Source organism: Vigna umbellata, chromosome 3 (assembly GCF_029865625.1).
Source record: "Vigna umbellata cultivar VRB3 chromosome 3, Vumbellata_1.0, whole genome shotgun sequence".
NCBI classification, from domain to species: domain Eukaryota; kingdom Viridiplantae; phylum Streptophyta; class Magnoliopsida; order Fabales; family Fabaceae; genus Vigna; species Vigna umbellata.
Window position 1 is genome coordinate 14,526,543 of NC_142167.1, and position 27,448 is coordinate 14,553,990.

General features: G+C 35.1%; 4 protein-coding genes across 5 annotated transcripts; 2 read left to right on the forward strand and 2 right to left on the reverse strand.

The window, feature by feature from the left end:
• Nucleotides 1–38: 38 nt before the first annotated feature.
• Nucleotides 39–3,131, reverse strand: LOC124829144 (S-adenosyl-L-methionine-dependent methyltransferases superfamily protein). The gene is made up of 5 exons (XM_047302610.2): nucleotides 2,829–3,131; nucleotides 2,489–2,595; nucleotides 866–1,370; nucleotides 548–666; nucleotides 39–370 (listed from the first exon to the last, which is right to left on the reverse strand). Exons 1-5 carry the CDS (start codon nucleotides 3,114–3,116, stop codon nucleotides 172–174), a joined length of 1,218 nt encoding a protein of 405 aa, XP_047158566.1. The 5' UTR covers nucleotides 3,117–3,131; the 3' UTR covers nucleotides 39–171.
• A 2,842-nt stretch (nucleotides 3,132–5,973) lies between these two features.
• Nucleotides 5,974–10,468, forward strand: LOC124829146 (protein SUPPRESSOR OF K(+) TRANSPORT GROWTH DEFECT 1-like). The gene is made up of 8 exons (XM_047302612.2): nucleotides 5,974–6,630; nucleotides 6,745–6,850; nucleotides 8,032–8,230; nucleotides 9,385–9,453; nucleotides 9,534–9,608; nucleotides 9,718–9,816; nucleotides 9,909–10,064; nucleotides 10,169–10,468. Exons 1-8 carry the CDS (start codon nucleotides 6,159–6,161, stop codon nucleotides 10,292–10,294), a joined length of 1,302 nt encoding a protein of 433 aa, XP_047158568.1. The 5' UTR covers nucleotides 5,974–6,158; the 3' UTR covers nucleotides 10,295–10,468.
• Nucleotides 10,469–10,657: 189 nt separating this feature from the next.
• On the forward strand, nucleotides 10,658–20,425 carry LOC124829147 (subtilisin-like serine-protease S). The gene is made up of 11 exons (XM_047302615.2): nucleotides 10,658–11,981; nucleotides 12,336–12,427; nucleotides 12,562–12,659; nucleotides 12,888–13,040; nucleotides 13,114–13,225; nucleotides 13,584–14,124; nucleotides 14,216–14,310; nucleotides 14,435–14,674; nucleotides 14,791–14,905; nucleotides 15,066–15,273; nucleotides 15,562–20,425. Exons 1-11 carry the CDS (start codon nucleotides 11,898–11,900, stop codon nucleotides 16,107–16,109), a joined length of 2,286 nt encoding a protein of 761 aa, XP_047158571.1. The 5' UTR covers nucleotides 10,658–11,897; the 3' UTR covers nucleotides 16,110–20,425.
• A 744-nt stretch (nucleotides 20,426–21,169) lies between these two features.
• On the reverse strand, nucleotides 21,170–27,080 carry LOC124829148 (tRNA dimethylallyltransferase 9). 2 transcript variants are annotated; one of them, XM_047302616.2, is made up of 11 exons: nucleotides 26,765–27,077; nucleotides 26,140–26,193; nucleotides 25,961–26,003; nucleotides 25,168–25,276; nucleotides 24,719–24,917; nucleotides 24,152–24,383; nucleotides 23,871–23,965; nucleotides 23,456–23,550; nucleotides 21,988–22,063; nucleotides 21,514–21,653; nucleotides 21,170–21,414 (listed from the first exon to the last, which is right to left on the reverse strand). In XM_047302616.2, exons 1-11 carry the CDS (start codon nucleotides 27,002–27,004, stop codon nucleotides 21,351–21,353), a joined length of 1,347 nt encoding a protein of 448 aa, XP_047158572.2. In that variant the 5' UTR covers nucleotides 27,005–27,077; the 3' UTR covers nucleotides 21,170–21,350. The 2 variants fall into 2 exon arrangements, 1 of the variants encoding a protein (XP_047158572.2); XR_015784622.1 differs by lacking the exons at nucleotides 21,170–21,414; nucleotides 21,514–21,653 and adding an exon at nucleotides 23,052–23,207 and having other exon boundaries at nucleotides 26,765–27,080.
• Nucleotides 27,081–27,448: the final 368 nt, after the last annotated feature.

Below are 27,448 nucleotides of genomic sequence, written 5' to 3' on the forward strand. Positions count from 1 at the left end.
AACATGACAGGAAAGCACCTTGAAATTTCTTTGTTAGGTTTCATAAACTCAAAACCCAATTCTATTATTCTTTAAGATGAATATAATTGTTACGCTTCATAAGGAAAGGAGTAAGCTTGTCTAGTTACGACAAAATTAATGTAACAGAAAACTACCATTTTTAAGATGAAATCATAAAACACCTACTATGTAAGCATTCCAAGAATCTTGTTGCTGAAAACTCGTTGCCTCTTCATATTTTACATTCTTTCCCGCACCAAATCCCTCTGTCCTCATAATTTCCGAGCTGTCTGGCATCTCTCGAACCCAAAAATGAACAGATCGAAATCCAGCCTCTTCCAGGCAATCCTTAATCTCAGGCAACGTCCACCTGTATAAAAATTACAATGGATCAATAACACCTCTTATGATGTTTAAATGACCAGAAATAACAATCAGACCAGGAATAAACTTCAATAATAAGAAGATTGAGCATAATTTTCACCTCAAAAACGGAAAATCATTTTTTTTCAAATTGAAGGTGGAAAAAAATAAGAATAGAACTTACAACCGCCAGCTGTATGAAAATGCATGACGAAGTTTTCTTTGTTCCTTCTTCAAATGGAAATGGAGGCTAATCCTTGTCTTCCGTTGAATGATATCAAATTCAGCTTGCTCCCATACATACTACAGATTTGATTACAAAGTCCATATTATACATAATAATATTTCAAGGAGAATGAATATTCACAACTTCAACATTTGATAGTCAAAGAAATTCAGTAAGAATATACTTGTTTTCATGCACTATAATGACATAGATTGTGGCAACATCATCATGTTAGTCTAATGAATTGTTACAAAATTAATGTCAATAATATTATACCGTAAAATTAGGAAATCTTCTTTGAAGCCTCAACTTGTGCTCTGAAGATGTACCCCCATATAAATCCATCACAAAAATTCCACCTTTAGTTGACAAGGCATCACGAGCATGCTTGAAATACAAAACCAGGTCTGCTCGTTTATGTAGACAACAGCAGCTGTAGTTAAAAGCACACACAATATCTCTTCCAGGTAATATTATGTTTCTCTTAGTAAACTTATAATCTTCAGCAAGAGAGCCTGTTGGATCATCAGATTCCAGCACACCAGCCTGCATATTTTCTTCATTCTGTGCCAATGAAATGTTGCTTACCAGCTTCTGAGGATCCTTGTTCACAAGCTCAGACTCAAGAGGTTGTAGGACATTCCCATGAAAGAGGGATATTCTTGAAAATCCATCAGCTCCAAGTGAAGGTACGTTGTTTTCCATGCACCAATTAAGTGCTTCATTATCCAAATCTAATCCTATTGCTGTTCTTCTTGAATCACTGCGGAGCCATTCTGTACTGATAAACATAAATCACAGCCAGGTAAGTAGGCTTGGTCTGACAAAAAATATAGTGAGACATCAAAAAGAGGAAAGGATTAACAGTGTTAGGAACTGCACTACAAAACCACATAGGCAATGATGCAGAAGCTACAATATGTAGCAAAAATTGAACTTGTGTCTTTCCCTCACTAAACACAGTTCCAGACATGCACTAAATGAATTAAAGCACCAGTTTGAAATAGATTTTACTAATATGGCATTTAGAGTAATATATGAATCAGCTCTGACTGTAGGATACCACCATCCATGAAGCTACTCTTTAATGCCAAGTCTCCATGTCCAACACTGACAACTGTATGGTTTCAAGTGTTCTCTAAGATTCACTAGGGTGAAATCACCACATCAAAAATATTGTTCGTTTTAGAATTTAGAGTCTCTTTCGTGATTTTGTTCTTAAAAAGCATCTCAATGGGTTAAGGGAGGGAGACATATATTAACTACCATCAATATCAACTCTTAATAGACGTAAGATTTTTTGGGCGTATAGGAATAGAAACCAGATAAGAATTTTATTAGCACATAAATACCAAAAGAGCATAATTTTTACACAAACTCGTGGTAATATACGGCAAGTGATCATTACCAATTGAGTTTGCCTGTAATATTAGTAATATGAACATTGTCTTTCTCCAAACATGTTAATATCGAATAGACAAATTCAAGTCTTAAACCTAGATCAAAACCCCATTGCAGTACTTAACATTGTGAATGTTGACCACTTTAGTTCTGACTAACAAAATTCTTACTCTGGTTCTTGAATTTCGTAAAATGCCATTCCTTTTACTCTTATTTTTCAGTACAAAATGAAGTAGAAAAGAACACTGTACATTCCACTGTCATGGCACCCTGGTATGAATCCGTAACACAGTTCCAAGCACACTCACTAAAGATTAAATATTTGTAAAGTCAGATACCAAAGGGAGGAATTCGTAATGTGAGGGACCTCAAAATGTGATGCTAACAATCTCAAGAACTAACAAGAGTTTGCTCCTTCAATTCATCAAAAGAGATAACAATTTAGGATATCCATGAGTATCAATAACTTAAAAGAGGCATGAATAAGGGAGGATGTACCTAAGAAACGCAGTACCACAGAAATCTTCTTGAAGATGAAGGGCTACCCTTCCACCCACGTACATGAGAAAGAACTTTTGCATATAACTTATGTCTCCTTTAGGAGACTGTACAAACACAAAAAAAAAACATGATTCGCCAAGTCACATTATTAACTTCTCAATCAACACAAAAAGTTACACAATAACCCATAAATTTGACTGCTAGTGAACTCACCCAGAAACACACAAAAACTAACAATTTTGAATCTTGCACATTTCATCATCCATCCCAACAACCAGCTAAACCAAGCATATGCCCATTGACAAAGATCCAATTTTTTTAAGATGGGAACACAAACCTGTACAGATTGTTGATAAAGGAGGAACTTTGAAGGCATATCGTGTGATTGGTTTTCGTGACTTATTGTTGCTTCGTCAGCATCATCTTCTTCTTCTTCCGCATTGCTGTCATCAACAGGTTCTTCACCGGAAGGTGAGAGTCTTGGAGTGTCATCAAAATCTTGGTCTTCTTGAAGATAGCTGAAGGAGTTTCTTCCACGGTTACGCCTCTCATGCTTCTGCTTCTGCTTTTCTCGTTTACCCATTTCGCCGCCGAAAAGTGAAACCCCAACTGTTTGTAACGTCATAATTTATTTATATGGATGTAAACAGTAATAGTTTTATTTTCTTGAATTATTTTCTATTCCACTGGTTTAAATTTTCTTCTTCATCGTCATCACAAAAAGAAGAAAATCATAAAGAAAAGTCTTCCTTTTCAAATCTTGATTAATATAATTATTTATGTTTAGCATTTTAAATTACTTTTCTAAAGACTAAAAATGTTTCTATACGATTTTTTCTTATTTCTTTAATCAAAATCTTATTAAGAACAGTGGTTAATCTTGAATAAATAAATAAAATGTAAGGTTCACTTCTATTTAATTAAGATATAAAAAAGTATAATTTAAATTAAATGAAAATGTTTTTTTTTTCAAACAAAATTATTTTTTATTTAATTTAAAGTTCATATTTCTATGAATCTAACTGTAAGAACCCTTAAATTCAGCAGTGATAATGAAAGTCAGGTGTTGATACAGTGTCAGAATCCTTAAATACAGCAGTGAGTGGAAGCCAGGTGTTGGGCAGAGAATTTGAAATATCAGAAAGTGGAAGACACGTATGAGCAACAGAGTGGATCGTTCGGTTTTGACGGTTGTATTTAAAGAAAAATTTCAAATCACGCTCCACTTTCTGCATGCACCATCTCTTCTCCAATTTTCTGAGAATCTCATTTTTTCCTCCTTCTCTCTAGCTTCTCTCTAAATTTCTTCTCTTTTGTCTACAAACTCTTATCTTTTCTTCTTCAGATCATCAATTAAGCAACGCATGAGTACTCCTGGTGTCAAGGACTTCACTTTGCACCGATCAATTTGTGATTCTGAGCTGGTAAGTTCCTTCTCTTTCTAAGAAAAACTGGTTTCGGGCACATGCAAGCCAAAGTTATGGTTGCATGTGTTCATCAGCTTCATTCTCACCAAATCATAATCATATTATGGTTTTTTTATTGATCTTTTCTTATTATTCGGTGGGTTATAGGCATTCTAGAAAGGTCGGTGTTTGGTGGACATATTCTGTTGTTGATTAAGTAGCTTTGTTGTTAAAAAGGTAAAAGAAGCTTGTAATTTAATTGTGATTCTCAATTTATGATATATATATATATATATATATATAAGCTAGAGTGTTCAGTCTCTTTAGTGCTAGGTATCGTACTAGTTCTCAGTTTCTTCACAGTATTCAGTCTACTACTAATATTCGGCGTCAAACAGTATTTGGCCTAAATAAATGGTGTTCGGTCTAGAGTATTAGTATTCGGCCTAGGTTTCGTAGTGTTTGGTTTAAACTATTAGGAGTCGGGTCAATGAAGTGGTTAACTTGGTAATTAGCATTCGGTCATGTTAGTCGATAAGGAGTGTTATTCCATTCGGCCTTGTTCATGATTAGCATTTTATTTTATAATTCTGTTTGATTGAATTGAGAGTTAAGTATGAGGATACTGAAGAGTGATATGAATTAAGTAATATGGATGTAAAAGAAAATTCCAAGGAGGAATATCTCATAAATGGTATTGGAATGGTAAAGTATGAATGTGGACAAAGTTTGGTTGGCGTTTATCCTGATATTCCGTGATTGCTCGTTCTCACGTAGAGAAGAGTAACTCATGTGTGGGAATGGCAGGAGGTCCTAGACCATAAGGTGAACTTGGGCAGAACGGACTAACCTTGGGTGGCAGCGGTTGAGGGTATCCCAGCTATTACACACCCTGGTGCAAAAACGTCGTAGCTACACAAAATTCATACAGTCCGGACAGTTAGAGTAAAGTGGTCGGTCATTGCATGTATTGACGTATAATTGTAGTTGGAAATGTATGATTGGATGATTGCATGATTGGATTAGTGATGTATATTAGATTTATGTGAAATATATGTTTTACTGAATTAATTAAATTACATAAGCTTATCCTATTTTCTGTCTTGTCTGTTTTGTCCATTCGGTCGTCATTTCCTGTTGCAATGATCATCCTGTGGATGTGAGCACAAGGGGAAGAGTGTCTACTGGAAGAGGCTCTGGAAGATGTGGAAGTGAAAGCCGAACCATAGTATCGTTCGGTCATTAGAATTAGTTCTATTTTGTATAACTGATCGGTGTAAGCTTAGTATTTGAAACCGTTCGGTCTAGACCGTCGTTTTGTACGGTTTAAATTCTGAAATATTGTTGTAAGGTCGTTCGACCATAAACGTACTTATTCTCTTTGAGAACTGAACTGTAATATTGTTAACAGTGAATATTCTATGGTATGGTTTTATACTGTATTTTTGGGATGTTACACTAACATGTAATTTTTTTATTTTTTTCTCATTTTCTTAATTTTGGAGGAAGTTTTATTTTTCATTCATCTATATCGATTAAGAAATAAAAATATTTTGGTTACCGGGATAATTAAAGGTGTTGATTAATCTAGGATGAAGCTTTAGAAAGCTATTGACTTTAATTTGGAACTTGTAGGATGTAGAACTTTAATAGAATAGGGGGAAATGTGGGAAAATAGTGTTCATAGGAGAGAGAATGTAACATTTTCAGATGAGAGAGAAAAGAAAGTTAGAAAATTGGAAAAAGTTATAACTAAATATTCAACTAACAATAAATTTAATTAAATTTGTTTTAAAAATACATAAATTACATAACGAAACCAAAAGATTATCAATGTATAATAAACCAGTTCCCTTAAAAAAAAAATACAAAATGAAACGCAATGCAGCGAGAGCGGGTTCCCTGAACTCTCCCTACTCACGCAATCACACACAGAGACAATAAGAGCCGTTGAATAAAGATCGTACAGTTCTTGTTTCGTGCCAATGAATCCAACCCAAAATACGCATCCGAAACAGACACCGTTCGATCTTCATCGTAGGATTCCAATTGACGAATATATATAAACCCGGGAATTCACGAAATTCGATTCCCTGAGAAGGAAGGTTCCACGGAAGAACCTTCTCTGACTCGCCCAACCAACCCAAAGGCTTTCTACGCGGATCCTTTTCTTCATCATCGTCTTCGTTCTTCTTTTCTTCATCAGATCCTTGACGAATCCCCAAAAGGAAAGAAAATCACAGAACAAGAAGAAAAAGAAGATGTATAGCAATTTCAAAGAGCAAGCAATAGAGTACGTGAAGCAAGCGGTGGAGGAAGACAACAAAGGTAATTACGCGAGAGCGTTCCAACTTTACATGAACGCGTTGGAGTACTTCAAAACGCACCTCAAGTATGAGAAGAACCCTAAGATCAAGGAGGCCATCACGCAGAAATTCACGGAGTACCTGCGTCGGGCCGAGGAGATCCGGGCCGTCCTCGACGATGGGCCCAGCGGCCCACCTTCCTCCGGGGATGCTGCCGTCGCTACCAGGCCCAAGACCAAGCCCAAGGACGGCGCGGGCGGCGACGGGGAGGATCCTGAACAGACCAAGCTCCGGGCCGGGCTCAACTCTGCCATCGTTAGAGAAAAGCCCGACGTGAAGTGGAACGACGTGGCGGGGCTTGAGAGCGCCAAACAGGCTCTGCAGGAAGCGGTTATCTTGCCCGTGAAGTTTCCTCAGTTTTTCACCGGTGAGGTTTTGACTTTTTTGTTTTTGATTGTGCGATTGAAGGAAGGGTGACGTTGTAACCTGAAACCTGAAGTTTTAATTTTCTGCTGTTTGGTGGATGGTTTGGTTGGTTCAGGTAAACGACGACCTTGGAGAGCGTTTTTGTTGTACGGACCACCGGGGACGGGTAAATCGTATTTGGCCAAGGCTGTTGCAACAGAAGCTGATTCTACGTTCTTCAGGTGGAGTTTTTAATTTTCTGTTGTTTAAACTTGATTAAATATGTGTCTGGGTGAGGTTTTGCAAAATTGATTTTGGAGTGATGCGATTTAGATGTTTGTGTGTTAAAAGCAAGTTACGGACTGAACTTTGTGTTTGTTCGGTTTCATCTTGGATTTTCCACAATCATGTTAAGATACCACCGTTGATGTGATTTTAGATTAATTTTTGTGGGTTTAGTTTCACGATGAGGAATACAGAGTTGGTCATGAGTTGAAACAAATTTTGATAGTTTTCGCATTTGGATAAAAAAATTATACTAAGTTTTGATAATACTAACCTGCTTTTATAATGAAAATATCTAAATGTAAATCACTCCACTTCACAATCAATTTTAACCACAATCAATTCATTAAACTATCAAGTTTGCCATCGTAAATCCAAACACACTTGTTAATTCAATGCATTTAGCTTAAGTCACTTAAACTCAAGCAATTCTAGATCCAAAATACCAACATTAATGTTAAACCACATTAGTTAAAATTTCAACATGATTTTGTGAGAAGAGAAGTCCAACATCAAGAAAATTTACTTTGGTACTCAATTTCCTTGTAACAAATGAAACATCGTGTTGTCATAGTAAGACATCAAAATCACTCCCTTTTCTCTTTTATTGTCTCAATGCTTGGGAAAAAAATTAAGTGAGGAAAAAAACAATTTCTGCTTTTAAGGTTCTCCTAGTAGTTGTTTCTCCATTTCCAAGTGTTATTGTTCTCTCGGAATTAGAGAGTTGGTATTGCAATTTTTCTTTCCTTTAGTGAAGTTACATTATTGTTTATTTGTCTGTTTTGTTCCTCTTTTCAACTTTTATTTTCGTTGATTCCTTATGCTATTACTCTACCTTTTAACAAATTCCGGTTTATCCAATGTGAATTGAAACACTCTAAGTTTGGTAGATGAATGTGTGTTCTAAAGGATGATTTCACATCATCATCAACATTGTTATTGTTAAAATTTTCAATCTGAGTGACATTGTTTTCCACATATTCATGATTATGATTGATTTAGTTCCTTGTGCTTGTGCATGCAAATCAAAAAGTTATGTCTTCACAATGATTTTGTATGGAAAAATAAGGTTGTAAACGTGAGTGCTTAGGTGGGCCTTTTTTTTGCAGCATTTTTTAACTTTTGAGTTCTTCTCCAGTGTTTCTTCATCAGACCTGGTTTCAAAGTGGATGGGTGAAAGTGAAAAGTTGGTTTCAAATCTTTTTGAAATGGCTCGTGAAAGTGCACCTTCTATCATATTCATTGATGAAATAGATTCTCTGTGTGGTCAGCGTGGCGAGGGTAATGAGAGTGAGGCTTCAAGACGAATTAAAACTGAAGTTCTGGTGCAGATGCAGGTAATAAATTTATGGTGCCAAGTTTTTATGGGGATATGTTGATTAGATCAATATTTTTTACTTTACATCTGAATTGCAGTATGCGGAACTTGTATACTGGTTTAGGATGTTGATGAACTATCCTTACTTTATTTGAAGAACAGGGTTAGAATAATTAAGTTTCATCTCCTCGTCAGTAGTTTGGGTTTTTATTGTTTCCTATAATAAGCCATCTAGAGCTATCTGCACCTTACCTTTTGTTGTTGGGATATCTGTAAAATATCTCATTTGTGTCTTAGAATGTTTGGGAAAATCTTAGAATATTAATTTGTCGCTTCTTTGAGTTAGTAGCCTTTTCATATTAGCTGGAGTAATACTAACTATACTAGTCCTATTTCTTTTAATAATTATTCTTTTATAATAACTAGGACTAATGCAGAGAGTAAATTACATGGTTCTTAATCCAGTGAAAAGGGAGAAAGAGTAACCAAGAAGATAAGAGGAAGTTTTTAAGAAGAATCATACGACGTATAATATTTTAGTCTTCAATTGAGTTGAATGATATTGTGTGATTCATGTTTTATCATAGAAAGGTCTGTTATATTAGACTTTCTACCATATCAATTTAAGATTATCATTGTCTTTATTCTCTTTCTCCGTTTCCTTGCCACTTGAACTCATAAATTATAATACAAACAATTGTTATACTTGATATACTCTACAAATTTCTTATAGTATTCCATTATTGTGCAAATTGCCTTATATCTACATCTATTATATTCTTTTTTGTATTTCCTTGTTTCCTGAAATTGTGACTCTTGACATAAATTATTCAATATTTTAATTGTTTGAATGTTTGCAGTTTTTTTTTTGGGCATCCCATTCGCTTGACTGGCCAAGCCTAGATTTGGTTAATAATATTATTACCCTTTTTTTAACTAAAAAAGAATCTTTAAAGTGACATATTGGATGATTTTTAGACATACGGAAAGTTGCGTGCACTTTTTGATTAATGACTCAAGTCTCGTCGTATCTTTTTTTTTTTTTTTTCAAAAAAAAAGGTGTTCGAACTATCCTCTCCCCCTGTAATTAACGTTATTATGCATCCTTAGTTGTTCTAATTCAGAAGATTCAAGGTTTCCATCATAATGTATGTTTTCCATTTTACGATGTAGGGTGTAGGACACAATGATCAGAAAGTTCTGGTTCTAGCGGCTACAAATACACCTTATGCTCTAGACCAGGTAAAAAAATAGTTCTGGTTACTAGTTCTTATTGAGTCAACGGGATGATTCTATTTATATTAATCAAGTTGTTATTGTAGGCAATAAGGCGACGTTTTGATAAGCGAATATACATACCCCTACCAGATTTGAAGGCTCGCCAACACATGTTCAAGGTATGGGCAATATACACGATGATGTTCATTGAAGGATTGGTCATGTTATGTATTGTGAACCTAGCAAACGGTCTTACTATGTCTTTTTCTTGGTTCATAAATTGAACAGGTGCACCTAGGAGATACTCCCCATAGTTTGACAGAAAGTGATTTTGAACATTTGGCCCGCAGGACAGAGGGGTTTTCAGGTTCAGATATAGCTGTCTGTGTAAGTTGAACTTCTATGAAATACCTGGTTACGATGATAATTTTTATAATTATATGAATTTTAAGGCAGATGTGATTTTGCCTGTTCTACAGGTCAAAGATGTTTTATTTGAACCTGTTCGCAAAACCCAAGATGCCATGTTTTTCTTTAAGAATCCTGAGGGCATGTGGATTCCATGTGGACCAAAGCAACAGAGTGCAATACAAATTACAATGCAGGAGCTTGCTGCGAAAGGACTTGCTTCACAGGTATTCAAGCTGATACAGATTTTGATGACAGTAGGACTCCAGAATTTCATTTTCTTACTCATTATTGAAGAGTAATAATTTTTATGTTCCTGTCTGTTCCACAGATCCTGCCACCACCTATATCGAGGACAGATTTTGACAAAGTACTTGCTAGACAAAGACCCACTGTAAGCAAGGCCGACCTCAATGTTCATGAGAGATTCACAAAGGAGTTCGGAGAGGAAGGATAATTCTGACGGAATTCTCCTTCGACTATCTGCACTAGTTTAAACGTGTTATTATTTGTAATTTACAGAACTATTGGATCAAGTGAAGTGCATAATTCTACTTCTCATAAATTGTGTATAAAAACAGTCTGAAATTCTCAGAAAAATAAATTTCATGTGAATATGTGGTACCGGTTACTCATGTTTGTCTGCATTTCAATGGAGGATTCACAAATTTTAGGGTTTCTCAGGTTTGAGTGTTTTTTCTCAAATTCTAAGGGGGTCGAGAATTTTGGCTGTTGTGCTTCACCAAGTTGTAACAGACATAGTTTCGATACTTTCTAAGAAACTGTCATTAACCATAAAATATAGTTTTCAATCAGTTGTGAGATTAGTTTACACTTCAAATTACCTAAAAGAGCATGTAAATTGTATAAGATGTGATTCATCGATATGAAAATATTCCTGGTAAGGTCATTTATGGACTTGTAAGGCATCGGTTTCCTGATATAGTTCGAAGTCATCAACAGAAACAGATAGCTTTTAATTAACCTGTTTGTTTGAATCTTCGGGACGGCCAATTGATGATTTGAAGTAACATGTAAGCTGTCTGGTTACTGTCAGTTCTTAGTGTGAGGGAGGTGATCTGCCAAATGGACATATAAAATCAAAATGGTTTGTCATATCCTTTTCAAAAGAACAGGGACAATTATGATGTAGATGCAAAGTAAGAAAAACCATGCGAAACATAAATTTTGAGAAAGCATGTTCAGATTTTTAGTGCTTCACTTTTTTTTACTATTAACTATTTTCTGATTTAAATATATAAACTTTTATAATTTTCTTATTTGTTTATCTTATGCAAGTCAAATAAACATCATAAAAGTAGTTTATTTTTCTTAATAATAGAACTGTGTGTGAATTTTTGGACAAAACTATATTTATCTCAACAAAATTGTGTTTTTACCCACAATTAAATGATTCCAAATTAAACGAATCCATTTTTATTGAACCGGTTTGATTTGGATTTTGCATTTTTCTTTTGAAAACTTCAAATCAATCTAAACTAATGAAAATAGATTGTTCTGGATTTTATATTTTTCAAAATCTGATTTAACTCAAACACCTATAGCAGAAAAAAATTGAATAACGGAGCATCTTAGGAAGAAGCATGTAGTGATGAACTAAAGTTTTCTTCTTCTGAAAGACTCAAATACACTGTAGCTTTTGGTATCTGGGTGAGCATATGCCATCTGTGGTTGGCAATAACACTCTCAGGTTCAGACAAAGGGAAGACCCGTCGTCCTTTTATGTTTTAAATATTGGACAATTTGTGTTAGTTCTCTGTAATGTAGCTGTGAACGGTACAAGTTTGAATCCAATCATTGTTGGTTATAATTCGTCCAAATGCTGTTAGTTCGTTAAATATATATTCATCTTATCTCCTTTTGTGAATGTCATTTTACTTTCTAAAGAATCCCAATTATACACCAAGTAATAAATAGAAAAATATAAAGCCGGCAACTGATTGAGTTGGTCAGTTTTGGCTATAAAATGGACGAATCACCAACCATAAAATTAGTCACCATTTCCAAGTCCAGCTTTCTATTCTGGACCCTTTCAGTGTATGATGGGGTTTTCCAAAGTTTTAAGCTATTCCACCCTTCTCCTTTTCATTGGGTATACTTTGGTGAATGGATCCAGCCCAAAGGTAAGCAGCATATTTTTCACTTGGACTTGATGCATGCATGCAATGCTGTCTACGTTAGTTGCATGCATGTACAGTCTCTGAGCCACAATAGTAGAAGAATTTGGATTCTTTGATGAGTTTTTTTGGTGCTGTTTCTCTGTTGTGTTTTTGAAATACACTGATGGATACTGGATACTGATTCTGATGTTTTAAAACATATTAAAAAGAAATTTAATTAATATACCAACATTAGTGTATTTTTAGTACTCAGCAAAGGACAACACCAAAATACTCAGTAGAGAATCTGAACTCTGAGTTAAAGCTCTAAACTACTTGTATAGAACTAAACTAACTTTTGGATTTGCATTGATGTAGCATCATATAGTTTACATGGGAGATCATTCACACCCTAATTCAGAATCCGTGATCACGGCAAACCATGAGATACTAGCTTCAGTCACAGGAAGGCATGCAACTGATTTTGAGATAAAATTCATGGAATTAATTATAACTATCAATGTTCTCCTAGTTTTAATTTACTTGAAAAAGGAATAACTTTGGCCAAAATGGATTTCCTGTGTACATTCTTTCTACTTTTCAGCCTGAGTGAAGCAAAAGCAGCAACCATCCACCATTACAGTAAAAGCTTTCAAGGCTTCTCAGCTATGATTACACCTGAGCAAGCCACTCAACTAGCAGGTATTGTATTCCACTGTTATATGCTTCTCTCTTCATCTTTCCACTATATTGGACAAGGAAACAATGAGGGCTTATTCAATATTTTGAAAATGGCCTCTCCATTTAGAATATGTGGCTCCAATGTTGTTGTATTTGCAAAGGTTTGAGAGTGAAAAAACATATTCTATATGAAATTCATCAACCATTTACTTGCTCAGGCTCTGAACAACGCTTTGAATTGTGTTTCAGAACATAAATTGGTAGTGTCAGTTTTTGAGAGCAAAATGAATAAACTCCACACCACACATTCTTGGGATTTTCTTGGATTGGATACTATCTACAGGAACAATTCTAAAGCACTGGACACTGCATCCGAAGTCATTGTTGGTGTCATTGACTCTGGTTAATACTTCCCTTTGCACTCTTTTTTTCTGTCATTTGGATTAAAAATGAGTGACTCAACATTGATTTTCAGGAATCTGGCCGGAATCGCAAAGCTTCACTGATTATGGATTAGGTCCGGTGCCCAAAAAATTCAAAGGAGAGTGTGTCACTGGTGATAAGTTTACACTAGCCAATTGCAACAAGTAAGAACTCTAAATCCATCATAACACGCATTTGAAGCTGTTAAAGCGTAAAGTAAACTCATTCACATTTTTCACTTAACAGTATTAGGATGTCTATGACAAAAAATGGTCTAGATTTCTACTTCTATCTTTGCCAACCTAATTCTTCTAATAAGAAAAACTAGATTTCAGCACAAACAAGATTCTCTTACACGAATGAATGTGTTCAAATTCATCATACAACCTATTCATGTTCCCTCACCCAGCAGGCTAAACTTTTTGGATAGCTGGTTTATGGTAGAAACTTATGGTATGCAATAGATATATGAAGATTGTCATTTGCAAACTATGTCACTCACCTGGAGTTTGGATTTTTCAGGAAAATCATCGGTGCTCGATTCTATTCAAAAGGGTTTGAAGCAGAAAATGGTCCTCTAGACGGTGTTGTCAATAAGATATTTTTCCGGTCAGCTCGAGATAATGATGGACATGGAACACACACAGCTTCTACAATAGCAGGGTCTACTGTTGCTAATGCCAGCTTACTTGGTATTGCCAAAGGAACAGCTAGAGGTGGTGCCCCAAGTGCTAGACTTTCCATCTACAAGGCCTGTTGGTTCGGGTTTTGCAGTGATGCTGATATTCTTTCAGCAGTGGATGATGCTATTCATGATGGCGTTGATATATTATCTCTTTCTCTTGGTCCTAATCCTCCCCAGCCAATTTACTTCGAAGATGCAGTCAGTTTAGGAGCATTCCATGCATTTCGAAAGGGTGTTCTTGTTTCTGCTTCAGCTGGAAATTCAGTTTTTCCACGTACTGCATGCAATGTTGCTCCTTGGATCCTCACTGTTGCTGCTAGCTCCATAGACAGGGAGTTCAGTTCAAACATCTACCTTGGTAACTCAAAGGTCTTAAAGGTGAAGTCAATAACAAACCCTTTTGAAATTTTAACACCAATATATATCAGTCTTAGTTACTAAATTAAGAAAGGTTTATAAACTCCATCAGGGTTCTTCTTTGAATCCAATAAAAATGGAGCACCCGTATGGTTTGGTATATGGAAGTGCTTCTGCAGCTGCTGGAGTTTCAGCAGTAAATGCAAGGTATTCTCTCTGTTATGTGGCTGATCACAAACTTTGTTGTTGATAAATGATTTTAAGTGCAAGACTGTCTAAAGTGACATGATTGAACTTTTAATCCTATTTCCTTGATTTCTCCATGTAACAGCTTCTGCAAGAACAATACTCTAAATCCTACCTTAATCAAGGGTAAAATTGTGATCTGTACAATCGAGAATTTCAGTGATAACAGACAAGATAAGGCCATAGAAATAAGGAAAGGTGGGGGTGTTGGAATGATACTTATTGATCATAATGCCAAAGATGTTGGTTTTCAATTTGTCATCCCAAGCACTCTCATTGGTCAGGATGCTGTAGAAGAGCTCCAAGCATATATAAAGACAGATAAGTGAGTTTCAAAAGTTTGACAAATAGAGCAATAGATCTCTAATATCAAAGTTAGTCACACTTCATTTCAGAAGATTGATCCATAAAACATCGTCCGCTAATGCTTTATAATGTCAGGAATCCTACTGCTAGAATCTACCCAACGATAACTGTAGTTGGTACCAAACCAGCACCAGAAATGGCAGCCTTTTCTTCAATGGGGCCAAACATAATAACACCAGACATTATTAAGGCAAGTTTACTTAGACTCGTGTATATTTAGACTACTGCATGCACCGTATTCTTCCTAGTTAACCTTTTTGTTGACTCGGAAAGGATACAGAGGACATAGTGTTGAAGGTTGATCCTATACTCATGTATGCTAATTAGTGTGCTCTCATCCAACTCTACAGCCAGATATCACAGGACCTGGAGTGAATATTTTGGCAGCATGGTCCCCAGTAGGAACTGATGCCACAGTTGAACAACGACCTGTCAACTACAACATCATTTCAGGAACATCAATGTCTTGTCCACACATAACTGCAGTTGCAGCAATTATTAAATCTCACCACCCATCTTGGGGTCCTGCAGCCATAATGTCTTCAATAATGACAACAGGTAAGTTTTTCACGAGTCCAGATTCTCTACTGGTTTTTTGGCGCTGTCCTCTGCTGAGCATTAACAATACACTTATGTTGGTATAATAAAAATCTTTTAATATAGTTTAAAACATCAAAATGAGTGTGCATCAGTATATTTTAAAGGCACAGCACAAAAAAACCCAATAGAGAATCCAAATTCATTTTTCATGCTTCAAAACTTCCTAGCAACTACCAAAGTCATGAGAATATATGTTTGTTACTTTGATCATCTTAAATTAATGCCGTTTTGTTCCCTATGTTACAGCAACAGTCACTGATAACGCACAGCACCTCATAAGAAGAGAACCAAATGGAACTCAAACCACACCATTTGACTATGGATCTGGACATGTTAACCCAGTCGCATCACTGAATCCGGGATTAGTATATGAATTTAATTCCCAAGATGTTCTGAATTTTCTGTGCAGCAATGGAGCAAGCCCAGCACAAGTTAAAAACCTCACTGGGGATCTTACTCAATGCCAAAAACCTCTTAAAGCTTCCTATAACTTCAACTATCCTTCCATTGGAGTGTCCAACTTGAATGGAAGTTTATCAGTTTATCGTACAGTTACTTACTATGGTCAGGAGCCAACAGTATATTCTGCAAGTATTGAAAATCCATCTGGTGTGAAGGTTATAGTTACTCCAGCAGAATTGAAGTTCTGGAAAACTGGGGAGAAGATAACTTTCAGGATTAATATCTTCCCTTTCAAGACAAGCAATGGAAACTTTGTGTTTGGCTCCTTGACATGGAATAATGGAAAACAAAGGGTTAGGAGTCCTATTGGTGTCAATGTACTCTCTACTTAATGTGGAGTGCTTCTTGGTCTGTATCATTCTTGGGTTTACACCTAAGAAAATGCATTTATTTATATCGCTTTCATTTCTGCAAGAAAAGAAAGGTTCAACTGAAACCAATATTGTCTGATTCAATGGCAGCAATGTCAACTTCTATTGCCTGTGATCATCAGTGCATATGCTCTCTGAATCATGGTAAAAATATTTAGTATTGTATTACATAGGTTAAGGACACTATATCATTGTGTTCTTCCATGATGGTTAACAAAAACCTTGTTCTGTTGTTGGCAAGCGTACCAAATCATACAAGTAGTAAAATAAAAAGTTCAAGTATCCTTGTCCAAAGAGACTTGCACAATACTAGCAAAGTATACGACTTCATACAATTTAGAGATATTAACTTCAGAATTTTGTCACAAAGATGACTATGAATTTCTTAAAAGTAATTTAAGAAATTTTATTGATAATCCACAATTCATTCTATAATTCAACAACGCAATCTACTTTAAGTTCAGTGATTAAAAGATGACCAATAAACCATGATCTATTCCTAGATACACAATTCACAGGTTTAGCTCAAGTTAAGGTAATGAAATTATTTCCAATCACAAACAAAGTCCAACAAAAAGCTATAGGTAGTATCTACAACTGTTGGAAGTCTCACATTGACTAGAGATAAGACCAATTCATAGTTTATAAGTGGGTGCAAACCTCACCCTACAAGCCGGTTTTGTGGGGTTGAGTTAGGCTTAAAGCCCACTTCTAACATGGTATCAGAGTCATGGTTAGAGCCTATCCTAGCGATATTTGTTGTTTGTTGGGCATATTGTTCCACCCGCTATCGGGCCGCTATCGGACCACCCATTAAAAATGCCTAATCCCACGCTTGAGATGTATATACCTCGGCGTGAGGGTGGGGTGTTGGAAGTCCCACATTGACTAGAGATAAGGCAAATTTATAGTTTATAAGTGGGTGCAAACCTCACCCTATAAGCCGGTTTTGTTGGGTTGAGTTAGGCTTAAAGTCCACTTCTAACAACAACAAACAAGGAGATAGAAGTAAAACAATAATGTTAAAGAACAAAATATTTTAAACAAAATTTTAAGTAAGATAATAGCTAGATAAATGCTCTAAATGTTATATAAAGCATTTATCAATGGTTAACCTTTCTCAAAGCCTGATTATGTTTTATGTAAACACACTGTGTTTATTGTGGTTAAACTTTGTCTAGTTTTTGTAATGTTAATGTAGGTCATTATACCATTAACAATTATCTTCAAGGGGATCAAGAAGCATATTACAAATAAAATTGATTGTTTCATTGTGTCACATAGTTTTAATAAATTACTATGACTTGCATTAATTGCTTAATCGATTACATGCTATGCTTAATCTGTTAAATGTGTTAAATGTAATTTTGTTACAACAGTGTTAATTGCTTAACCGATTACATTAATAATATAATCGATTAATTTGCGTCAGAGTTGCTATTTCTATAAATTGACGCATAGTTCTCTGCATTAAACAACTTTTGAGTAATATCTTTCATATCTGATAAAGTTTGTTGAGTTCTTAAATTGCAAGAGCGTCTATTCTCCAAGAATCAAGAAGCATTTCATTTTGAAAGAAATCAGAACATGGGTTCTTGAAGAGTTGCTGAGTTTTCAAAGTCTGATCAATCTGCACTGATAGGTGTACTGCTGGAGGATCAGAATCAATTTGCAATATTGTGAGATTGTAGTTTCTTGTTGCAGCTGGCCAGGAAGAGAACTTCGGAGTTCTAGTTACTTTGAGTGTGGTATCTCAAAGGGGTTGCAAAAAGAGGATTGTTCTTTTTGTGTTTTACTATAGTAGATTTGGAGTTAGGGAGGAGGATACATTGAGAGGGTGTCTTTGTATTGCTTGCTGTAAAAGTAACAACCATTCGCACAATTCTCACCATTGCTCTCTCCAAATCCTAGCCAATTCATCAATTAGATGTTCAGAATGCATTTCTCCATGGTGATCTACATAAGACTGTATACATGCATCAGTCGTTTGGTTTCCGTTATCTCCTTTACCCTAATCGCGTTTCTTGCCTGAGGGAATCTCTTTATGGTTTGAAGCAAGCACCTCAGGCTTGGTATCAACGCTTTGCTGGCTATGTTTCTACCATTGGGTTCCAGCATAGTGTTTCAGATCACTCCCTCTTCATCTACCAATGTGGTTCTAACATAGCATACATCCTTCTTTATGTTGATGACATCATTCTCATCACCTCATCCCATAACCATTGCAAATATATCATGACATTCCTTACCTCTGAATTTGCTATTAAGGAACTTGGTCCTTTGAGTTATTTTCTTGGCATTGTTGTGACAAGACGTGCAAGTGGCTTGTTCCTCGATCAGAGTACCTATGTTAGTGACATCATTGCATGCATTGACATGATTTCTTGCAATCTTTCTACTACTCTGGTTAATACCAAGCAAAAGCTCAATACATCCTTTGGCACACCATATGAGGATCACACTATGTACTAGAGTCTTGTTGACACCCTATAGTATATCACCTTCACTTACCCTAACATTTCATACGTTGTTCAACAAGTTTGTCTTCACATGAATGCCCTATGCACTAGGCACATACTAGTATGATTTGTAGTTTTATTTGTGATTGAGAATCTTATTTCTTATACTGAAGTTGATTGGGGTGAATGTCCTGACACCAGACGCTCCACATTTGGTTACTATGTGTCTCTTGGTGACAACTTCATCTCTTGCCAATGTTGTTTCAGAATCTTGTTGGCTTTGCAATCTTCTCTTAAAGCTTCATTTTCCTCTCCCTCAGGCTACTTTGGTATAATACGATAATGTTAGTGTCATTTATATATCAAATAATCCTATGCAATATCAACATACAAAACATATTGAGATAGATATTCATTGTGTTTGAGAAAAAGTAGCATGCGAACAAGCACGAGTTCTTTATGTACCTTCTCGTCACCAAATATCTTATATCTTCATCAAAGGCCTACATTAGATTCTTTTGAAAATTTTCAAGACCAGTCTAAACATCCGTGCACCTCTCGCTTCAATGACAGACATGTTATGAAATATGACTTATTCTTATGTAATTAACCCAATTCAAAATTATTCTCCTACAATTAAGTTAATTGATTTCCTATAATTAGTTCCTAGTAATTATGCTATGCATAAATCAGAGAGTTGAATATAGTCATTTAACTTCACTATTTATACCCATTTCGAATGAATAAGAAGACACGCATAATATGTTCTTATAAATACATAATAAAGAGAAAAAAAATTATATAAGAAAACACGTTCAAACTATAATATACTATGTTCTTACAAATACATAATCAAGAGAGAAAAGAAATTATACTTATATAAAAGGTTTAATCCTTTTAGACATCCCTATTTGTGCAGGATTGTCTCACATAGGTCCTCGTTTTCTAAAGTGTGTCAAAATGGTCCTTAATTTTGAAAATTGAAATCAATTGAGACCTTCCCGTTAAGTTGGCTGGACGGCGTTAAAGAAATTGATGCGTGGGTTGCTGAGATGACCAAATGGTACTGGCGTGGCACAGTACTATGGTTGACCTGGCTTTATGGTGAGTTTTTATATTTAAAAAAGTTAAATTTTTAAATTAAAATGCAACGTTTTGATTTTTAACAGAATAAATGAACGTTTTAAATGAAGTAATCCCTAAATTGAAGAAATCCCCAAATTGGTTGATGAGAGCGAGGAGCGAGGTTCGTGTTGGAGGTTGTTGAGCTTGTTGCAAGAAGGGAATTTTCTAAACCTCTCTCAGGAACATACTCGGGATCCTCCTCGCTCAACGACGACGTTTCTGAGCCCTTCTCGCAGGAGACCGGCGACCCTCTCTGCGCCTTCGCCTTCTCTTCGCAGGACTCCTCGTCGCAGCATTGGCCCCTCTTCGATTCAGAGATCGACGATTTGTGCGCAGAGAGGGAGTCCAAGCGGGCGCGGCGCGGGGCGGAAAAGTGCTCGGAGGGGATTCCGGCAACGTCCACGCTCATGGAGGCACAGGAGTTTGGTGAGATGATGGAGCACGTTGACAAGGTCAATTTTGCCCTCGATGGCCTACGCAAGGGACAACCTCTGCGGATCAGAAGGTCGAGTTTGGTTTCGCTCTTGACAATTTGCTCCACTACGCACCAGAGGAGGCTTCTCAGGACTCAAGGCTGTGTCAATTTATCTCCAACTTTCTTTTTTCTTGCCAATATGAAATGGGTCTTTTGTCATGCACTTGTTCTTAGTGTGTGTGTGTGTTTTTATTTAATTTATTAATTTTTCTCTATTATTTTTTTGGAAAGTTTTTTTGGGTTTGTTTTAAAATTTTAAATTTGGAACGGGAGGAGTGATTTGCTGGTTTAAGGTTCGTGAATGTGTGGGGTTTTTGAATTTACTTTTTTAAATATAAAAACTCACCAATAAGTCAGGTCAACAACAGTACTATGCCACGTCAGTACCATTTGGTCATCTCAGCAACCCACGCATCAATTTCTTTAACGCCGTCCAACCAACTTAACGGGAAGGTCTCAATTGATTTCAATTTTCAAAATTAAGGACCATTTTGACACACTTTAGAAAACGAGGACCTATCTGAGACAATCCTGCACAAATAGGGATGTCGAAAAAGATTAAACCTATATAAAACTCACGTATTGTCAAACCATTCATTATTATTAGATCATTTTATTCAAAACTACCATTCGCTTCAAATTTCCTAAATTAAATCATGTTTAAAATTTTATCATTCATGTAAATTAAAAAAAGAAATCATGTAAATTAAAAATATCATATTTGTAAAATTTTGAAAAAAAAAATGAACAAACAATCAAAATAATACATAATTATAATCAATGGTTAAATGAATATTACGTGTACAATTATTGATAGAGTAATAGTTTATGAAGCTATATTGATGGATGGAATAAATTAAATTCTCAATTTATACTAAATTATTAATGATGTAATTGTTAAGGTGAAATTTTATTCTTCTCTCTCGCACACATTGGTTCACAAGTGAAAGGATGGAAAGAACTTAAACTTCCAAGTTCAGCTGTCATTATAATATTCCAGAAAACAATATTACATTACAGATGACAAAAGGATGTAATGAAGAAAAGTTAATGAAAACAAAACTTTCTCTCTAACCTGGAAAATCTAGAATTTGAAATTCAAAGTCAGTTCAAGAATGAAAAAGGAAAATAATATCCATCACTTCACCTTTGAGTCTTACTTATCCAATTAAAAATATGAGAACAATCTTCCCCCTTCACAAAATGCCTTCATAAGAAAACAACACTTAAATTAAATCGAAATGTTGCAAGGAATATAGTTTAGCATAAATTAATATTATACTTTGCCGAAAACAAATAAAGGTACCTATTTCTGGTGCGGTAAGACTTTAGATGTTTTTCTTCTTGGCGATTAGAAATATCTCTCGACATTCTTAAGTGTTCAGGCACAGGAAGACTTCCATTCCAGTCATGGTATGCGCCATTAATGAAACTGAGAATGGTCTCCTGGCATGAGTAGTTCATTTCAAGATAAAGCATACAAGAGAGAAATAAACAAAAGAACGGATTGCCCAACAGAAAAACAAACATTTTCCTTAAGGTTTAATGGAACTACTTAAGTTAACAGCTGCTTCCAAGTTCCAACCCCCTAAAACTTGAAAAAGGTACTACTAGCAATTACATCTTCAATCTTAGGGAGACATAACTTTAGTAGTTTTCTATGAATTCAAAATTGATGAGAACACAAGTTTTTGGATTTAGAGTAGTGTTAATGTGAAATAAAAAGAGAAATATGTATTCACGAGGTAACACCCAGTGGCGAAAGATTCAATTGTTATACCAGAGGTTTAGAACCATCAAGCCACTGGTATATCTTTTCATTACGAAACCATGTCAACTGCCTTTTTGCAAAATTCCTGTAGAAAGTATAAGAAATAACTTGTTAAATAACTGAATTACGCTGCTGCTCTGTAGCAACAAAACATGACAAGCATCTAAAGATCAAATAAATATGAAATCCAGTGGAAACAAAATACCAAACAACAGCAGAGGATAAACATTGTGGGGCATTGGCGAGATAGAACTAAGGTACTGTAGGCTTTTTTCCTGATGAAATAATACATACCAGCATGTATTTTATGGGTGGGTATAAATGATGGTAATGATCTACTTGAACCACATCATAGTAATAGGCTAAGAATAGAAATACTTTCGACATAAACAAGATGTGAAAGCACAAGCCACCATTCTTGGCATATGATAGATTGAAGCAGACCAAGGAAATCTTTATTAAAACAGTCAAGTGTACAGAATATTAATTAACAGCATACACCAGTTTTCGAAACAGGACAAGCAAGTAGAACATCAAAATAAGCAAACAAACAACTTGCTCAAAAATTGTTATCTGATTTAGATACTACAAAAGATTGAAAACTCATGAATCATAATTGGGTTTTGTTACTGAACTTATTTTAAGCTGAACATCTTTTTAGTTAATATCATTGGTACTATGGTATAACATCCACTGTGCATGTTGTTGAACTTGACATTTAATTATACAAACCCCTAGTGCTAACTTTGGAATTAAAACATAAAAGAGATCATCCTGGGATAGGGATATATGTTCTATGCGATCAATTCAGCACCTTGTCACTACACTATACATGAAAACATTACCCTTGAATTCAATGGCAAGAGAAAAGATAAGTCAAGCTCACATATTTATATCTTGCCCGTTTGAACTGGAGAATAACTTATCATAGTAGCACTTTTCTTTTCTTCTTTATATACATTTATTTTTTTAGTATGTGAAGGCAGCCTAAAGTAATAGTGATACCGTTTAAGAAAACAACTACATAACCAACATTAACAGAAAAGCCCAAACAAAGTTTTGGAGAATTTTACCAATAGAGATTTGGAATGAACTAGCATGGAAAAATTCCTAGAAGAGGCAGCATTCAGAATTGAAGCAGTGCTTCCTCTTGCACATTTCACTTGTTGGTCCAAGTAATCTCAAATGGTTATTAGACACGAGAAAGAGATAGTGGATCCTCGCATGGTCTTAAAAGTTCTCAAACACAATGAAAGAGCATGTTCTTTAGTCTGTATTCTAAATTTCTCATTTAATTAAATTTTATAACAACAAAGCTGTAATATTTTAACAGTAGAAACATTCAGTGAACAAAGATTTACTCAATCCAAAATCTAAGGAAAAGAATTAATTTTTAATATATAAAGAATATTTTAACTGAAAAGAAAAACTAAAGTACTATGCTACTTTTATCTTATAAAACAACAAAATGCATTACCGTGATGCTTTTTGAAATTCAAACAAGAATTTGTAAAACTCTGCAGCAGAACTCTGACCCCCTTGCTCTCTGCATCTTTGTAAGTACTCCATGGCCTTAAATTGGTGAATCACGTATACAAAATGAATAAATTCATCACAACTATTTCAGTAGAAAATAAAATGATCAACATAATACACATGTTCTATGGGCCATCAACTACTTTACATCATTAATGCTTAATATAGTACTGTAATTTTATATTAAACACGCCATTAAAAAAGAGAAAGTTGGAGTCATATTCTACTTCAATTTCAACCAACACTGTTTCATTGTATAAAGAACTTCTTGAGGTACACAGTATACAAATATATTTCATCATTTGAAATTTTAAGATGGTAACATTAAAATGTGATAGAGAAAATGTAAGATATACTTGTCTGTAACCAATTGCTTTAGTTGCAGAATTGGAGTTTGGATGAAGACCCGTATCAAGAAGCCACTGAGCCTCAGACAAAATCCCATCCCTTCCTGCAGTTGAAGAGTAAGAGACTTGTTGCAATCAAATATTCATATATTATTGACAGAGAGCTTGCATGTATTGTTATAACAGCAAGGTATGCACTGTGCCCATGCATGCATACAGGTAGAGAAGAATGCTCTACAAAATGTAGGGGATTCATATACTAATTGAGTGTTTTCCTGTTCGGGGTATACCTAAAAGCATATCTTCACACCGATAATCAATTGATCTATAGAGGTTAAGTCTATGACTAGAAAGGAAAAAGCACATAAACTCATAGTCTAACTCTGATGAGCTGGTTTCTTCCATTCCATCACCGTACGTGTTCATATCAGATATCTCAGAATCATCAGCAACACTACATTCACCCTGTTCCCTGAAAGAATCATATGGTACCCGAAATGCAGAAGGAGGTGATCCACTAGACTGCCATTCGAAAGAAATATACATAAATGGTGAATTCATAAACATATTTCACACAATTCAGTAAACCATGGAAATCATGAATTTGACATATATATCCACAGAAACATACAGGCAAGTACATAATCAGTCGAATACAATGTAGTTCATTTAAAAGAGATAATCGCATAACAACCATTTTACTCCAAAAAAAATGGATATTTTCACTGTGGTTGGTATTCAATATCATCACACATGTGCAGCATATGAAAGAGAGTTTTCTTCAATCTTTCGATAAGATTAGTAGCCAGGATAGAATTTAGAGTTGCATGAGACTATCCTTAACTTGGCAAGTATACCTTAATAATCTCTAGGCTACGCCGTAGTCGATACCAATCATTCACTGCTAGAAATTGAGCCTTTGGGTCTCCTGCTTTTACCACCAACTGTACAGCTGTATCCCAGTCTTCATTCCTCTGTAGTTCAGCTAATTCTTGATTTACTTCAGATGTAATCACTGAAAAAGATTTAGGTACATCTGGCTTTCCATATATGAACCTTATATTTAAAAATTCAAACATAACTCAGGTATAGTGTCCCGCATTAGCGCATCAACAGCTACATATAGAAAATAAACTCAATAACAATGAGATATAACATTGACAATCCATACAGTGAATGCCCATACCGCTTCCTCCATTTGACAGAAGTTTACAGATATATAATACAACCACCACTATGCAACAATTAGAGAATTCAATAAGGAGTAAAAAGTAGTTAACATCAACAAAATAGGTAAAAGACATACCATCTTAAATACAATCCAGTGCCTCCAACAACTATGGGAACACGGCCATTGTCAAGAATACATCTTGTAGCTTGCCTTGCATCCTCAAAAAACTGCCCAGCAGAATAGTCTGATAAATAATGATTAGTTTTAATTAGTCAAAATAGAAGTCCTTCAAAGTTTCAATAACAAAAATCAACATGAGCTATGCAGCACAAACACCTCCCATATATGAAGTGTCACGTGTTGAACACATTTTCAGACAAATCTCAATAGCTTCAATTAAAAATATATTGTCTTCTCAAACACTGGAGTCAACACCTCACTATGAATGGAGACAAAAGTGTTTAGAAAAATCATATTTTAACTTTTAGAAAAGTCAATTTAAAATATTTAAAACATTTCTCAAATTTTGTTTGGTTAGAGTCATTATCATAGAAAAATTACAAAACATAACATGCTGATTTGAAAAGTTGAATATACCTTTGTGGTAAGGTGTAATGCATCTCACTTTGGGACTTTTTTGTAAAGAGATTAAGTGCTTATATTGCAAAATAAATTAATGTATCCCAATAATCTCTTGTGAGGGTCATCACCATGGACGAAAGGTAAACATACTAGAATAAATAAATATTGTTTATTAATATAGATATTTTGTTATGCTCTAATGTTTCCTATATTTCATTTCATTTGTTATGTAGCATCTCAGTGTGCTATATTTTAGACATTAGCAGGAGTATTTGGTGTCCAGATCAAAGAACATGCTTCATAGAAGACACAGGAAAAATTATACTCAGTCCAACATAAAACACACCTTCAGATGGGTGCAGTATGTCAACCAGATGATGTGGTACCTCCTAACAAGAGAAGCAAACAAAACAAAAGTAAATGAACTAAAATCAAAGGTTCCAAAAATGATTGTTCAAGCAAAGAAGAAATACAAAAAGCTTATAACAATCTGGGTAAACCATGCGTTATGTCACAATCGCACACCTTTCTTTCATCTGGGGAAGGCTTTGCAGATCCAACATCAAGCCCCCGATATACCTGTGGTACAATACAAGCAAATGAAGCCACGTGAATAAAGAAAGAGCATTATTTCATACATCATAAAACCAATTACGTATCACCTTTGACATAACTTTTAAAGTAATTATTCCAGAAATCAACATTCTTTAAAGGGAAAGACAATGTAAAGTTTACACCGAATTTATCCGAACTAAACTCAACAAAAACAACAAAACTCGTTCAATTGTTCAATTACAATACACTTACATATTTCCAAACTCATAAATAAATATCGTTTCCAGTCATAGCATCTTCATGAAAAATCAATTTTGTCCCATAATCATAACTTCTCCTTTTACAAAATAATGTGCTGCAACAATTTAAATCAATAATATTTCATCTCATGAAATTATAATAGTGGTAGTAATACTAATTCAGCAGCTAAACAAACTTATTATCCATGATTTTGCCGAATGGCAATTTCCATGGAGATTGCTAACTTTTGAACTTAAAATCCCCAAAACCCTACGAGCATCACTACCACCACCTCATACGCAGTGCAAAAACACGATTGAGGAAAATGGTTGTTTGTGTTCAAATATAATATTACCTGGACAGAGTCTGCACTGACGATTTCGCCGTTGAGGCTCTTAGCGAGTTCCAATGCGAGGCGGCTCTTGCCCGAACCGGTGGGTCCAGAAATGACAATAACCTTCTCTTTCTTCTTCCTTTGGGATGCAGTCACCAGAAACCGCCGCCGGAAAGTGAACGAGCGCTGCAATGGTGGGAATAGCGACCTCCCCGGAAAACGGAAGCAAGTGCGGAGAGTGCAGACTCCATTGTTAATCATGGTCGAGGTTGCAGTGGGAGTGAAGCGTGCCAAGTTCAAACCGAGGTATATTAAGACTGGATAACAGATATATTGTTTAGGTCATCGTTACTTTTAATTTATCCGTGTTTAGAGTTACAAATTCTGATTTACAAGGGAAAGTAAAGTTGTAAAGAATTTTTTCAAAATAAATAATAATATTACTGATTATTTTTATTCGTATTTATGTTCGCATATTATTATTTAGAGTTTCTACTTGAAGTTCCTTTTTTACAAAAATTTGAAGATAAAGTTGTGAAATTTTAATAAGTGAAAATAGTTCATAAATAAATAAATAAATATATATATATATATATATATATATATATATATATATATATATATATATAAGTTTTTTATCAATTAAAATTAGTTTTAGCATAATCTTTATACAAAACTTTTTTATTTAATTTTAAAGTTCTCAAA